General features: G+C 41.7%; 1 protein-coding gene across 1 annotated transcript in view; it reads right to left on the bottom strand.

The window, feature by feature from the left end:
• The window catches only part of ca10a (carbonic anhydrase Xa), a 158,749-nt gene extending 152,247 nt beyond the window's left edge, over positions 1–6,502 (bottom strand). The window contains exon 1 of the mRNA XM_062526053.1: positions 6,395–6,502. Within this exon, the coding sequence (XP_062382037.1) occupies positions 6,395–6,455 (61 nt within the window). The 5' untranslated portion in view covers positions 6,456–6,502. The remainder of the gene's footprint in view (positions 1–6,394) is intronic.
• Positions 6,503–16,512: the final 10,010 nt, after the last annotated feature.

Here is a 16,512-nt window from a genome sequence, read left to right as displayed (position 1 = left end):
TTTCTCTTTGTCGCCATGATATTGGGGGAAACGCGGAGAGGCGAGATGGTCAGTCCTCGTATTTGTTCTTCGCGTTTCGTTATAAGAAATATATAAGTAATAGTTAAAGTCTTCTTCTGTATTAAACAGATAGCCTACGGGACGCTCTTTGTTCCGTATTTTAAGGAACTACTCAATTCACACACACTGGGTAAACTGGCGCGCTACAAACATTAAAATGTCAAATCATATTTATTTCTCTTTGTCGCCATGATATTGGGGGAAACGCGGAGAGGCGAGATGGTCAGTCCTCGTATTTTTTCTTCGCGTTTCGTTATAAGAAATATATAAGTAATAGTTAAAGTCTTCTTCTGTATTAAACAGATAGCCTACGGGACGCTCTTTGTTCCGTATTTTAAGGAACTACTCAATGCACACACACTGGGTAAACTGGCGCGCTACAAACATTTAAATGTCAAATCATATGTATTTCTCTTTGTCGCCATGATATTGGGGGAAACGCGGAGAGGCGAGATGGTCAGTCCTCGTATTTTTTCTTTGCGTTTCGTCATAAGAATATATAAGTAATAGTTAAAGTCTTCTTCTGTATTCTCTGCCACATTCGACAACAGCATTCAAGTTCCTTCTCAGCACGATGACGTGACTTTGCTTGCTGTTGGCCCAGAACAACATGCTCGAATTCACCAACAGAGTCGCGGCAACGTTGGTAGATGCCTGCTCTTCAGAGCCATCACCACAAAGGAGCACTACAGAGCCTGGTGCAAAACCACCAACTGGGATGGATCGAAGGGCAAGCAAGCACTGCCACACAACGTCAAGACCTTTGTGTTGTCAACACTAAGCAGAAAGTTTCCTACGATGGGGAGAAGTGGCCGCAAGGACTGCATCGATAAGATCAACAAATGCCTTCGCAAGCCCCGAAACCCTGGCGATACATTTTCTTTCCTTTAATTCAATAAAACATTGTTTATCTGAAGAACTTTTCCGAGGTTGTCTTGTCTACCAAATCCTAAACTTAAATAGAGTAAACATTTTATCTTATGAAAAAACTCTTAGGGGGAACAGTTAGGCAGCCCTTCCTCCATTATGGTAGTAGGACTATAGGCAATTTATTAGAGGGGTCAAAAAAAACTCATAAAGTAGGCTAGACTAAATGTGTCACTTTAGTGATTGGCTCTTTCAAATGCAAATTAGGTGGATGGGCTTTTGAATGGGCCTGCTGCAGGTGAGAGGACAAATCCTAAGAATTTATTGTTTTTAGAAAGTGCCATTATCATTGCCATATTCTCTTAAAACATAGGTTATATATTTGAAAACGAGTTGATTAAAGGCTTCTAATGGTGTTTCTATAATATGATAAAAGCAGAGATTGAGATGTGTGTTTGGAACAGTTTTTCAAATCCCCCGGGGATATTTAGACTCCAGGGTGTTAAGCACTCATTCACAACTGTCCCATCGCTAAATGCTCTCTTGTGTTGCGTGATCACACCAAGTATACGACAAGTATACCTGTCGTAGTGTGCTTTTAATTTGATAGGCCTAATTATTATCTCTGCCAAGGATATAACAAAGTCTATGGATTTGCTATCCAGTAGCCTAATAATTAGGCTATGTGCCACGTCCGATTTCGCAAGTGGTGTAGTAGGCTACATTTAAAAATCGACAGCCGCCTGTGAGATTCATTTCATGAAGAGCAATTGTCTTGTGCGATCATTCCCCCTCCCCCACACTCGTCTAACCAGTTCACTACATTATAGCCTATATGCGGCACTGAGGACGACACTTGAGCCCGACACTATGTCAATGTAAAAATGTGTGTGAGTGCGCGCTGAACCACGAATTAACATATTAACTTTTCTTTTCAGCAGACATCGCAAACATAAAATGAATCTCAAAACAGAAAGTCTTTCATTTTTTTTTAATAAATCGATACATTTTGTTTTGATGATTTCCAGAGAGGTTCCTCGACTAGGTTTCGAACCCCGGTCGCTGGCGTACGACTCCTATGCTTCAACCACTTGCGCCACAGTTGGATGTGAACCTTAACGGGCTTTATTCGGCACATGTACTTGAAACGCCGATCAAAAGTTCTGACATGTTAAACTGACGTTAGTTATTAATTCACCACATGATAACATGCTGTCATATAGCTTGACGCCCAGCAGCCTATGGTAGTCTATGCCTATCTCTGAATCAACATGAACATGCATACGATACATACGTTGCTAGAAACTTATTTTTCGGAGCTAGGCCTGCTAGTCCATGGTTACAATGAATTACCCTCACTGCCCTATCGCATATCTGACCATCCATTGTTACAATGTTACAAAATGCGCGATCTTCTCCATGCATGTAGCCTACGGTTATAAGTAAAGTGACAAGCATAGGCATGTATTAAAGAGATTTCTGTTAAATACATTTTATTTTCAGTCGTCAAAAGTGGTGGGGACAAAATCTGTGATAACAAGTGCTGGCTACCCAGCGTCGCCGTTAAAATATGCCTCCGTTTTAAAATAGCCTACACATTTCTAAGTAGCCTATTCCTAGCATGTAAATGTTGCCAAAATGTCCATCTTGTCCATCTCTTTCGTCTTCGCCTTGACGTTGACAATAATAGCCTATTCACGGAAATGCGGTCTTGTAACCGTAATGAATTCATGAATTAATCTAAGGTTGCCTTTCGAGTATTTCAGGTTGAATTGAAGGCTATTTCCTTCTGATAGGCCTATATGTTTCTAAAACCATTTTCATTCATTTCAACAATGGTTTATTGAAAAGTCGTTTGATTAATTTCGCCAGTCATCACTTTAATTTTAATGATTAAATGAGACGGATATGCGGAGCATTTCTCTCCCTCTCCATTGACCAAAACGTTGCTCTGGCATCTCTGCTGGACTGACTGAGTTATAGGCTACGTCGAGTGAGAGAGCTGTGAGGTAGGCTGTAAACATTCGAAAACTCTGCAACTGCAATCTAACATGCCGAGCGTCATGTCTCTTTTCTCCGCTTGTCACCAGCGCGGTGTCCTCGGGTTTTTCCATGAGCCGAACCTTCATATTATTAGGGCGGTCTATGTTGCCCCCTTGCGGTTGCAGTTTTCCCGATGCTTCGGGAGTCCCGATGTGCGGGAAAGAAAGGAGCATTCTCAACCCGTACCATCTGTAGTGGATGGGAGGGGTCAGTTATGACTTTTTCAGCTTTCTTTGTGATACGCTCTTGGTAAATACTGCTTAAGTGTCTTTGTGGCTAACCTATAATTTTTGAGGCTATGCTCACTATTCTCTGCAGTTTATTCCTTCTTTGGGTGTTTAGGTTACCATACCACATAATCATATTAAAAGATAGGACACTTTCCACTAAGCTTTTATATACGGTTTATATACGGTATGGTACGGTTTTTGTCTTGAAATTCAAATAGCAATGGCAAACGCGATTCCAAAACACATTGCAATCTGTCCGTCTCCCGTCACCCATGGCGGGAACTACGTCACGTCTGTGTTTATCTCGCATTGGCCAGTCTTCTCTTTAAGGCGGGTCTTGGGCAGGGCGGCTGACGGTCAGACCAGGAGTGGCTGAGTGTGAATGAAACGATATGTAGCCCTGTCATTAGGCTTGTTCACGATGAGCTGCGGCTGACTTAGGCTGGCTTCATAGTCAACGAGAGCTTGAGAGTCTTAACGGGTGGGGCGAATATCACACGCAGCTGGTCCCGGACAGTCCAGCTGAGCTGCCGTGTGCCTGAATTCACTCGCGGGAGACCTCACTGGAGACCTCGCGGGAGATATCGCGGGATTTTGTATTAAATATAGTATAACTTTCATTTTTACTCATTAAAATGAGCATGATGACTGACAAAATAAATTGATATGATGTGTTTAAATGAACCACTGTTGTCATACAGTTAACAGGCCTGCATTGTAGCACATTAATTAAATATCAAGTGTTTCCGTGTGTATCTATTTAACCAACAGCATAAAAATAGCAGAATATCCTCACGTTTTCAGTAGGCTAGCCTACCGCTGTTCCATTTATCACGAATAAGAAGGTATCCCTTCGATTTCTGTTCATTTTAGCACATCCTAAAGTAAGGAGCAAAGAATCTAGAACAGAGCAAGATGGATCACAGGGATAAGCTCCAGCGTCGTCCCAGACGTTGGCTACAGTGCTGTTCGTAATATATGGATTAATCCATCTTGGACCGAGTCTTTGGTAAGGAGGCAGAACGAGACACCTGTCATACTCGTCATGGGGAGATTCCTTCCAAACGGCCCTATCACGACTTTGAACTGACGTCATTGGGGTGGGTTTCAACCTGTGCAGTCGCTGAAAAGTCAACTGCGCTAAGGAAAGTCCAACGCAGACGCCTGCGATATTTTAAGGACATGTGACATGATGTCACGGTGGTGACTCCCACCGCGTCTGCAAGAAGTCGGACATGATTTCTAACCAGTTTGCATTTCGTCTGTCCCAGTATGCACTGTGTTTAACCCAGCAGGCATCACATCAAGTCAGATCTGCGCAGATTTTCGAGAAGTCAAACGCACCTATCCAGCCCTGTTAGTAGCCCTGTGTTAGCCCTGTCAGTAGCCTATCTTACTGTCTATGGTCATGAATCTGGAGCAGTCCTCCGGCTCAGAGGAGCAAACGCTCCATCCAGATATGAGCTCCAAGGCCCTGGGCTGCCAGCTCCCTCAGCTCCCCTGGCTACCTGCGTGCTGTTTTTCACGCTTCACCCTGATACACGCTCCTGGAGGGGGTGGCACGGTCGGATCAAGGTCTCCGCACGCGCACACAAACACACACACACACACACACGCCTGCCTCCCTCAGTAGCTGGGCGATTGTTTTTGTCCATCACCTCCAACAGTAGGCTACTGTCAGCGCCAATTTCTCTTTTGCGTTCTCTTCTCTACCTGGAGACCATCACCCGCCCTGCCAAAGATCCGCCTTAAAGAGAAGACTGACCAATGCGAGATAAACACAGACGTGACGTCGTTCCCGCCATGGGTGACGGGAGACTGACAGATTGCAATGTGTTTTGGAATCGCGTTTGCCATTGCTATTTGAATTTTAAGACAAAAAGAGCGTTACAAAGTGCTATGCAAAAACGGGGGCGCTATTTCTGTAAACCAGGCAAAACATTTTGCCAAAAAATATCCAAAATGTTTTCAATACTTTTTCAAAAACATTTTCAAAAAACAATTTAAAAAATAATAATAAAAATAATAATTCAATTCTACATTGAATTTTGAACGTTAAATTGCAAAAGTAATTGACAATTAAATGATGAAACTGAATATTGAAAATTGAAATGCAAAATGAATTGCCATTTGAATTTTGAGACTAAAGTACCATGGCAAAATGCAATTCAATCCATGTTTATTCATATTTTTAACCAAAATAAATAATATTGATTTGATGATTGCATTGTCACTTTGCATATTAAAATACATTTTGAAAGAAAGTATTGCACATTGTAATATTAAATTGCATAATGAATTAGCAATTGCATAATGTAATGTCTTTTAGAATGGCATATTGCAGAATGCATTCTCATTTGAATTTTGGAACACATATGCTTCCATAAGAAAGTATTGCAAATTGCAATATTAAATTGCATAATGAATTGGCAATTGCTTAATGTAATGTCTTTTAGAATTGCATATTGCAGAATGCATTCTCATTTGAATTTTGGAACACGCTTCCATACCTATCATTGCTTATTCGGGCTGCATTTGTCTGCGAATAAAATGGCTTTAAAATGGAACTGCAATTAAACGCATTGTAGGACTCCCAAACCAATTTCGACTAACTGTGTCGTGCCTAACATGCAAATAAACTCATGCTCCACGACTTGTGGAGCATCACTGCAATTAGACTTAGACTACAGCCTATACCAGTAACATAGCACACCACGTAGTCTAAATTGTAGGCTATACAACAAGTATTCCCTTACTGGTAGCTATAACAGACCAAGCAACCTATTTGTAAACGGCATGCGTTCTCGTCCAGCCCAAAGCAACGCTGTAGGTGAAAAATGTAATAGCCTACGATAAATGGAATGGTAGACTTTCTTACAGGTAGGCTAAATGCCCTTTTCGATTGATACGTAATACAATTTCTAATCTATGCCTATTTCCGCTGGATTTAGACAGAATAGAGTTTCGTCCTACATCGTTGTCGTTTAACTGTAGCCTGGTCTATCTCTGTCCTGACGCTAAGGTAGCCTAGGGTAAATTATTCTTTGACACAGAACAAGAAGGCATGACCAAAATGTGTAGGTTAATATCTCAGTTTAAGGTTAGGCTACTGGAGACATTATCGCAATGCAATATTGGCATTGGTAGCGTTACAACACGAACCACACACTGAGTTCATCGCATAGTTCACTCACCTGAGGAACAGACGATGAGGTAGGCATGGGAAAATATAAGTACCTCCAAAGTAATATCCATGATTTGTCTTTATTAAGTGCACATTCCGCTGTGGACTATTAAACCAGCTTGCAGCTGTTCAGTAGTCAGCAGTATCACGCTTCTGCACACCTTCCAAATGTTTCCTCTTCGATACATTGCAGATTAGGATAGAGCTACCTCGCTCACATGACGCCACGCACTTTTATGCGATGGGATTTCAAATCGGCGAACAATTCATGATAGATTATAATCTCAATTAATACAACGAAATAATGAATAGGCCTACATTTTCCGTCATTATCCGTATGTGTTTTTCACGGATTCCGAATCACGCAGGAGGACCCATCTCCCATTGGAATAACCACGCTGACTTGCTTGGCATGCTTTCTAGTACCAGAAACGTTTCACCATCATCGATAGGCCTAACGTATCCTCACTCCATTACAATTAGGAACTGCAGTTATGGGACAAAACAAGTAGCCTATAAGGCCACTGCATTTTAGTAGTATAGGCTTGACTTTAAATGCAGTAACCAATAGCCTAGATTGTGCAGTGCAGTAATACTGTTTTTCCAAAACCAAAAATGCCTCTTCAGCATATGAACTGCAAATAATTTATCCAATGCAATTCCCTCTAAAGAAAATTGCTGTTTTGTATGGAAGCCCTGCCTGGGTGTTCCTATCCTGCCTTGCTGTTATTTCATTCACGCTGCTAAGGCCATGGGCTACCCCCCCAGCACACGACGTCATTTCAACGTTGATATTTGGGCTAAATCCCGTCGGTCCGTCATGGCCCTGATTTCAACCAAAATTAGACGTAGAATAATGGTCTTGTTTTGGCCGGCCCATTTTGGTCTAAGGAAAGACGCCTTTCGGACGTCCTTTTTCAGACCACATATCAACTAACTCAATCCTGATGTACATTATCAGTTATAGTCTACCTAGGACTACATTATCGTTCCTGTCGACCCTCTTTCCCCCCCGGGAATCGCCCAAATCCGCCGCGAACTATACGGGCGCCCGGCGCCGCCATCTTGGCTGCCTTCATAACTGCGTGTGTGACTTTTGTTTGTTTAGCCTACTCATGGCAACAGTTGATATGGACGGACAACTCTGTTTTTAGCCTTCTCCCCTCTGAAAAAAAAAAATCAGAGGAAAAATTCAGATGGAAAAAAATCAGTCATTGAAATAATGAGTAATTAAAATAACTTCACGAATTCTGATTAAAAAATCAAAAAAATCACATAAATGTTCACGTAAAGGAGACAAGAGTGAACTCTGCGCATGTACAAGAGGAACGGAGGCGGGAAGCCGTAGCCGAGCCCATTTCGAACTTTGTTTGAAACACAGTCAGTTCAGTTGAAGCCGTTGAAGAACAGCGTGAAGATGGAACCTGCTACTGAGGTAAGTGAGTTTATGCCTATGATTTAGGAAGTAGAAATGTAACATTTTGATCGAGAGTCAGTTTTGCCAAAACGAGACGAATGCTCTGAACACCATCAACAGTGCTATCAGAGATGATTAAAGCGGACAGCGGAGTAGCAGCTAATCGATGATCTGTGTGACACCATGCTAACTTAACCTGTCCTGGGCTAGTTTTACTTGTGTGGAGAAATTGTTCTGTGTTAATTCACTCTACCGCTGATAATCTAGTCGGACTTGAAACCCGTTTGTAATTGCTGTTAGGTCCCGTTATCTCTATGAAAGTAAAGTATTTTCTGTCTGATCTATTCAACACAATTTAGGGCCGTTTGTGGTAACGTAGGAAGTTAGGAACTGCAACACGCATGATTTCGTGGACCTGCTTAGAACGTTCACAAAGGTAGCGCGAAAATTTGAATTTTTTTCGCGGGTAGATCTACCCGTCCCGAAGAGTCCTTTGTAACCATGGATATCTCTCCACCGTCCTGCTAGATACACTAGACTAGAGTAGACAAGCAGCGCGCTGTTATCCACTTCATTTTTGTTGTAGCATTTTGGTAGCAACAACTTGTACTTGTTGCCAACAAGACTATTTTAAATACCAGAATCGCTATTAGGCCCACTCTCCATTTATTGTTTATGGTTCATAGCAAGCAGTCATCATCATTTACCAGTTGTGCAGCATGTTAATAGTGTTATTGTTGTTGTTGTTATTATTATTATTATGAATAATAATGATAGTAGTATCTATTTATTTATTGACTGTCATTTGGCACAGAGTAGTAACAGAGTGGTCAACATTGTCGAGGCTCAGATGCCCAGGTTGTGCAATATGTTGGTATTTTAAAGTGAAAGGTAGGGGAAACTAGCTGTGTGTTTATGTGATTGTATTGTAGCGCCGAAGCTATGTTACCCCTTGTTGGACTATCCCCTGTGGTCCCTTGTGTCCCCTGGTTTCCCGGTCTGTGTGTGTGTCTCCCTCTTCCTCCTGTGTTATAGACTGTGTCAATAAGTTCTGATGGGTTTGTGTTTAATGATTATTTTTGGAAATTGGTTATGTAAGAAGTGACACTTCCAGCGTGTTTTTACCAGACACTGCTTTTGAGGTCTGGGGTTCCTGTCATTTTTCTGTGTAACTGTTGCTTTTTCTAAAGCCTTTGCTCATTTGTCTTCTCAGCACATCAACTCTTAAGTGTGTCCCTGGAAGATCTACCATCAACTTCCAGAACTGCAACTGCTAGTATTGTCAGATGGTGAATGCTACTCAGGGTAAAAAAAAAAAAACTTTACGTAAAACCATTTTCATCTATTATTTCAAGTTCTGTCTCAAAATGTGTTTGAAGCCATTATTCTAAGCTAAAGTAACTGCTGGATGACATTGAAGAATCTGAACAGTGTACGGTTCACTATGTACTGAATTTTATTATTTCTAAGTGTTGTAGCAAGCAAAGTTGTTTTATTCTAACTTTGCTTTTTTGTCTTTTTTTTTTTTTTTTTTTAAACAGCAAACACCATTGTTACACCACTTTGAAGGAGAGCCTGGTCATTTGGTCCCCTCAGCTTCTCCCTTTCTCAGTGATGTGTTCATTGTGGCTGGGAGAATTGTGGGGCACTCTTTCCTTCATGGAGGACCCTGCTTGTCTGGACTCTGTGATGTGGTTGTCCATACTGCTTGGTGGGAGCCCAGACACGGCTACAGTAAACCTGGAGGACTGTGCAGACCAGTGGGGTGTCCTACGAAGCTCGATTAGTGGCTTAGCGAGGTATGTTGCGCTCAAAACCAGGGTATGCTGTCATACGAAAGTGGATTTGTTTTAGCGTCGCTGTATCACCATGGTATCTTATGCTCGCAACCAAACCTGCTCGGGAGCGGGTTATGTGCTTAGTTATAGCTCAAATCGTGAAATATCACCGCCCTCTGACCAATTCTAACCAATCCATTATCTTGAACAACGAAGTTATCTCACGTGTGCTAATCTGTCATACTTTGAACAGGTTCGGCCCCGCCTCTGCAAACATTTTGAATCTCGAAGGCGCTTTTAAGTATGTTGTGCGTGCAAATATGTCACTACTGTGGACATGCATGCCATACAATACCTGATGACCATCGACTTTTTGATGTTATAGGTTAGACACTAAAAAAGACCACCCTAGATTTCGCTACCGCTCATAAATGCGGAAGTAATCGTTTTTAAACCTAGGCTGTCTTGTGCGTCTCCACGTTTCACGATTGGTCAAAATCACCCCAACCACGAGAACGCGCACAGATCTGAGCTGAAAGCCTAGTTTGACAAATTTATCACATACCTGCTGTCGTAGGATCACTTAACTTAATACCCGAGTTGAGGCTTTGTGCAGCCTCAATATGTCTAGATAACCTAGATTTGTCTAACTTGCTTCGTAGGACACCCCACTGGACATTAGAGAAACAATCAGGCTTGTAGGTTTACATAGAAAATACTAATGTTTGATATGTTGTGTTTTTATTTTGTTTTGTTGTTTGTGTGTTGCCCCCAAAAGACTGTGGGTCTTTGATTTTATAATGATTTTAGAAAAACTGAGGAGTCAAGTGGTGGACCCACTATTATGATTCTATCAACTTTTAACACACTGTCTAACCATTATTTATCTCTTTCATGCTCTCCATCTTCAAGCTGGAGGTGAAATCAAGCTGAAGAAGCTGAAGCTGAATCAGCTGAAGAAATGGGAAGGGTACAGAACATGGCCTCTTCCTGGGACCTCCCTCCGCTAACCACAACCAACAGGGCCCTTAATGCTGTGAGTGAAATACATTTATATTTCCCTATGCTATAGTGTGCTATACATTTTCCTTTTCCCCCCGCATTTGGTAATTTAGTCAATCAGCAGACGCTTCTATCCAAAACAACCTAAAACTACACTTTGGAGGTGTGTTTTTTTTATGTCGGTCTGGTTTGACTTGATGTAGCCGTTTTAAGACGACTGCAGACGTGATTATTTCTGAGATTCTGATAAGTTTTCAACCATGACGTATGCACAATAAATTCCAGTTTTTAAAACATATCAGAATCTCAGAAATAATCACGTCGTGACGCCTTCTAAATGCGGCCGCGCTGTCAGCTGTTCATTCACGACAGCGGAAGTGAATTCCTGTTAGCATGCTAAATTCGACATCCAAACGTAACGAGGAGACTCGCGCGAGCTAATATGCTATTAATTCTGCTTAACATGCTGCGCAAATGTGTTCAAAACGGCTGCTGTACGGTCCTAAAATGTACACCCTACTGCTGCATTCAAGTTAACTCTGCTAACGTCTCACAACGTAGCCTACATTATGCATTCGAGCTGTATCTCCAAGCGTTAGAATGGTGTAAACGAAGAGACTCTTGTGTGGGGGAAATCAATGTGAATTGGAATTGTACATTGTAATTGATAACACCTGCGTGTTCAGGGCTGCCCGCGGTGAAGCCAGAGAGTGTTAGGAGACGCTAGCTAAGGCCGGGGATGTAGGAGTGAGGACTGATTGTCGCTTCCCAGTCAGGGGGTTTTCCACGTTAGCTGCTGTGGAGGCAGCGTTGGATCGGGTACTTCACCGGCCAGCGGGCCGGTCAGCGGGTGAGACCACACAAGAGTCTCTTCGTTACACTATTCTAACGCTTAGAGATACGGCTCGAATGCATAACTTAGTTTAGTCTCCCTAATGTGGGCTACGTTGTGAGACGTTAGCAAAAGTTCACTTGAATGCAGCCGTTTTGAACACATTTGCGCCGCATGTTAAGCAGAATTAATAGCAGTTTAGCTCGCCGTATGTGGCAACAACAATCCTTCAACAATCGTTAATGTTTTGTTAAATGCACATGCAGAGGCAGCGGTTTCATTCGGGCAAAGAAAAAGCTGCGTGCGTAAATAGCGCAGCTCAATGAAAGTGATTCAATTGATAACATGATTTTAAAATAATTTCAATCGTACAACATAGAACATTATTTCGTGGCGACCCGCCACAGATTACTCAATGTATGGGAAACACTGTTAATGAAAATGTTTCCTGTCATTTCAGCTGCGGTGAAAAATGGAGCAACAAGGCTAGGGAGAGCTGTAGCAGATCATCTTAAACATGATGCACCTGGACGGTCCGGTGGCGGAGACTTCCAAGAATTAAATAAAATTACAATGAAATGGATAACGTTTGTTTGACTGTTTGTTTACGCCTAGCTTGCTATTGTAATGTAGGCCTATTAGATTATGTATTTATCATCTAGATGGTTAAGTTGGTAAATGAAAATGCTTAATGCACATTTTAAAAGCCTATAATAGGATAATATAGGCTTATTTTAACAGCAATAGTATGGGTAATGGTAACGTTAGTAAGTGGTTAATGCACATTATTTAAAAGCCTATAATAGGATAATATAGGCTTATAAATTAATATATAATAGCAAAATTCTGGTTGAAAATAGGTCCATAGCAGCACCTAAACAAGACGTGGTTTCAACCAAATATAAACGTTGAAAAGGCGTCTTTCCATAGACGTCTTTTCAACGACCATGAAAAGACGTCATCTAACCTTTCACTTTTAAACCAAACTGGGCCGTTGTTTCGACGACTTGACAAGACATCTTTTCAACGACTTTTCAACGTGATTTTGCTGGGGGGGTAAGGTGCCTTCATGTGCTATGGTAATTATGGTAAATACCAAAAGCCGAGGTCAAAAATGCACATGAACACCATCTCATGTGGTATTTTCCACTGGGCAACTCGTAGAATATTTTGATGGACGAGTTGCCGAGATGAGATAACCTTTGACATTTTCAACATGGCGGAGAGCAACGGAAGAGTTGTGAATGATAGCATTGTTTACTACTAAACATTTTGTTAGCAGATATGTTTTGTAGCCATATACAATGTTGTGTCATTGACAATTGTAATATAATGCTTTAACACTCAGTGTACATTTTTAAAAAGCTGTTATGGTTTGGTGTTGCCTACCCAGAGCGATATGCTAGCTAGTGATGAGCGACAGGCAATTTACTCATTTCCTATCAGTACGGCAACAAAGCACTTGAACACAACACACTGGTGACTACCAGTTCACAAATGGAAAATATCATCTTTTCCATAGCACGTGAATGCAGTATAAGGCAGTCTGGAAACTAACACCCACATTTTCGATGTTGGTGACCAATCACAGAACAGGGGAGAAAGCAAGACCATGATGTGTTGTGTTGTAACCATGGAGGTATTATAAGAACTGGAGAAAGTGAACAAGTCCCGCCCCCATTCATTTCAATGGGAATGCTAGGCTAGTGAAAAGTGCCAAAATTGAACGATTTTTTCAGGCTTCAACATGGCGTTTCAAGGGGCTTGTTTCCGGTGCCGTTTTACTTAGCCAATTAAGTGCCAGGTTACTGATTGACGTAAGGTACAGAAGGAGAGCTCGTGCCCACACTAAGCTCGTGCATGAGCTGAGAGTGGAACAGTCACCAATCAGCATGAGGAGAAATCGGGCACCGGACATGATGTATTTCTGGAAAATGGCGACGAGGAAGTGCCTTGCTAATCGGCGAAGCTAATCAGTCAAATCCTGACCCCCTGGTTGTAACACGGTCTCACACCCAATTCGTCGAACGAGGACGCACGGTCAAGCCCCCTGGTGTCAATATCGGAAGCCGAAAGTGCCCCCGCGCGTTCATATGCAACGCCAAGGGCTGCCATAGACATCAATGTAAATCCTTTGGCGTCAAATGTAGACGTAAGAAGGCAGCGGAAAATTATCGGGAAAAACCATCCAGAAATAACCGCGATATCATAACATTTGCTGTTTCCGGTTTCGTCTATAAATTGAAAAAGTTAAATTTTGGCCTTACATATCGCGGGTTTTCTGGATGGTTTTCCCCGAGAATTTTCCGACGAGTTGGGTGTGAGACCGTGTTTGGATGAGCTATGCGCATTTGATTGACATCCGTGGCGCCCAATGAACAGATCTGGGCATTTTTTCAAATACGTTAGACTGGACCTGCGTCACACAGAGCAGGTTGTTTGCGCCACGCCCCTTTTGAGGGGAAAACAATCCCTCAGAACAAGTGAACCGGTGTTGTTCACGGTAGACAGATATGCCGAAAAGTTGCTGCGTGGTTGGGTGTACCAATCACAAAGCTAAGAACCCCTAACATAGGCTACACCAAAAATTAATCAGACCAAAGAAAACGGAAATCTAGGCTAACACTTATATGACAGAAATTATCATATCTTGGAATTATCTAACGATCTGAGCCTGCGAGTCAACTTCACTACATTAAAATTCAAATATGAGGCCAAAAATACAGGAAAACAATTTAGTTATTTAACTGGAGACTCAATGAGATACGAGTATGTCCGGGTATGACACTGGCCACTGAGTGGGGTTATTGCTACTGCTAGCAGGCTACTCGGGAGACTGAAGGGACATGTTTTTATTTTAATTGAATTAAGCTTTTGAGCGTATCTTTCACGGTCAACGACCGGCAAAGTGGTAATATATTGAGTGGTCCTATTGATTCGTTGTGTTTTCTGTTATTATTTACTCCTACGATATCGGTAGGAATTACGTTTATTGACCCTAATTTGCATTGGAGTTAATGAGAGAACATAATATATGGGATACTAGATGCAACAACATCGCCTGTGTGCTTGTGATAACATAAACGTGTATGTAAAAAATAGGGCTGTCAAAATAATGTGTTCATTTAGATTAATTAATTACAGAAAGAATAACGCATTAAACAAATTTATGCAGATTATTGACATTTCGTAGTGACGTAAAACCCAGTGCAGTCTGGCTATAGTGACTGAAGGAAGCAGACGAGAAAGCACTGCTTTAAATTAAATATTTAGCCTGCGTTGGGGAAAAAAGAAGGAAAAAAAACATCAATCTACTATATCTGCAGTAAGAAATTTCTGTTGCCTACCATAGGAGTTTGTGAAGTCTGAGGCATCACCTCAATGCAAAGCAATCTGAAGGGACGAGTAGCACACCTCTTGATGATAATATGCCAGCCTTGTCAAAGGTAACTTTGCTAATGTAGACTATTGCTTAGCCTACCCTATGAACCAACAAACTCCCTTACTAAATCGACTACATTTGTTTCACAAGTACACTATATTGCCAAAACTATTGGGTCCCTTTGCAACTGTAACAGCTTCGACTTTTTTGTGAAGGCTTTCCATAAGGTTTAGAAGTGTGTTTATGGGAATTGTTGGCCATTCTTCTAAGTGCATTTGTGAGCGAGGAGAGCGAGGAGTCTGGCTCTCAGTTTCCGCTCTAGTTCATCCCAAAAGTGTTTTATCGGGTCAGCACTCTGGTGCAGGCAAGTCAAGTTCATCCACACCAAACTCTGAGATCCATGTCTTTATGGACCTTCCTTTGTGCACTGGTGTACATCATGTTAAAACAGGAAGTGTGTATCCAAACTGTTCCCACAAAGGCATGGAATTGTCCGAAATCTATTAGTTAATACTGTACCATTCAGAGTTCTCTTCACTGGAACTAAGGGGCCAAGGTGTGGATAAACTTGACTGGCCTGCACAGAGTCCTGACCTCAACCCAACAGAACACCTTTGAGGTGAATTAGAGTGCAGACTGAGAGCCAGTCTCCTCATCCAACATCAGTGTGTGACCTCACAAATGCGCTTTTGGAGGAATGGTCAAAAATGCCCATAAACACACTCCTAAACCTTGTGGAAAGCCTTCCCAGAAGAATTGAAGCTGTTATAGCTACAAAAAGTGGACCAGCATCATATTAAACCCTATGGATTATGAATAGGATGTGACTGAAGTTCATGTGGGAATCAAGACAGGTGACCCAATACTTTTGGCAATATAGTGTCTGTTGTTTTCAAAAGTATGATTATGGTGGTTACATTTATTTCCATTCCAATAACTTCACACGTTACATTTCTGTTTGCACTTGCAGGCTATGCTGCTTTTCCTTGTCTCGTGTTTCCTACTGTTTAGTTTAATCCAGGGATGCCATGGATCAGATTTTTTTCCAGGGATGCCAGGGGACAGATTTTTTCAAGTGAGATCTCAGGGAGCCGGATTACACTTTCGGACTGAAATGGCCAAACACTGACTGAACACATGGATAGGTAGGCTATTTTTTCATGAAGGCCTATAGCCTGACGATGTCACACTCATACATTCTAGTCAGGATGTGAGTCTGAAACTGATCCATTGGGCTGTGATTATGGGGCATGTTTCAACAGATACAGGGCGGGGGGATGGCTCTGTACTCATTGGATAGACCTGACCAAACAGAGGAACGAATTAGCCTATAATAGCTTCTTCTGGGGTGCGTTTCCCGATAACGATGGATAAACGCACTTACGAGGGTTTTCTACATCTTAAGACCGTTCTTAAGGTTTTTTTGTTTTTTTCGACTGTTAACTGAAATATAGAAATGTTTCTGTTATTTATGGCGTGTGAAGTTGATGCTAAAAGCTATAGTGGGATTATGTTAGGGGCTCATGAAGAAACATAAATGTAGCCTAACGAACAATAACTTCATTGAACGTCCTTATCAACATTTGCCATTGAAACATTGTGTGTATCTGCACAAAAAAAGCATCATCGGACCTACAGGTAGTGATTTTTTAATTATGCGTTAGGCCTATGTGTTGAGTTCAAAACACAATGTTGTGAATGTCCTTTTTTATCTGCA

This window comes from Sardina pilchardus, chromosome 22 (genome assembly GCF_963854185.1).
Source record: "Sardina pilchardus chromosome 22, fSarPil1.1, whole genome shotgun sequence".
In the NCBI taxonomy this organism is placed as follows: domain Eukaryota; kingdom Metazoa; phylum Chordata; class Actinopteri; order Clupeiformes; family Clupeidae; genus Sardina; species Sardina pilchardus.
This window is presented reverse-complemented; position numbering and strand designations above follow the sequence as displayed.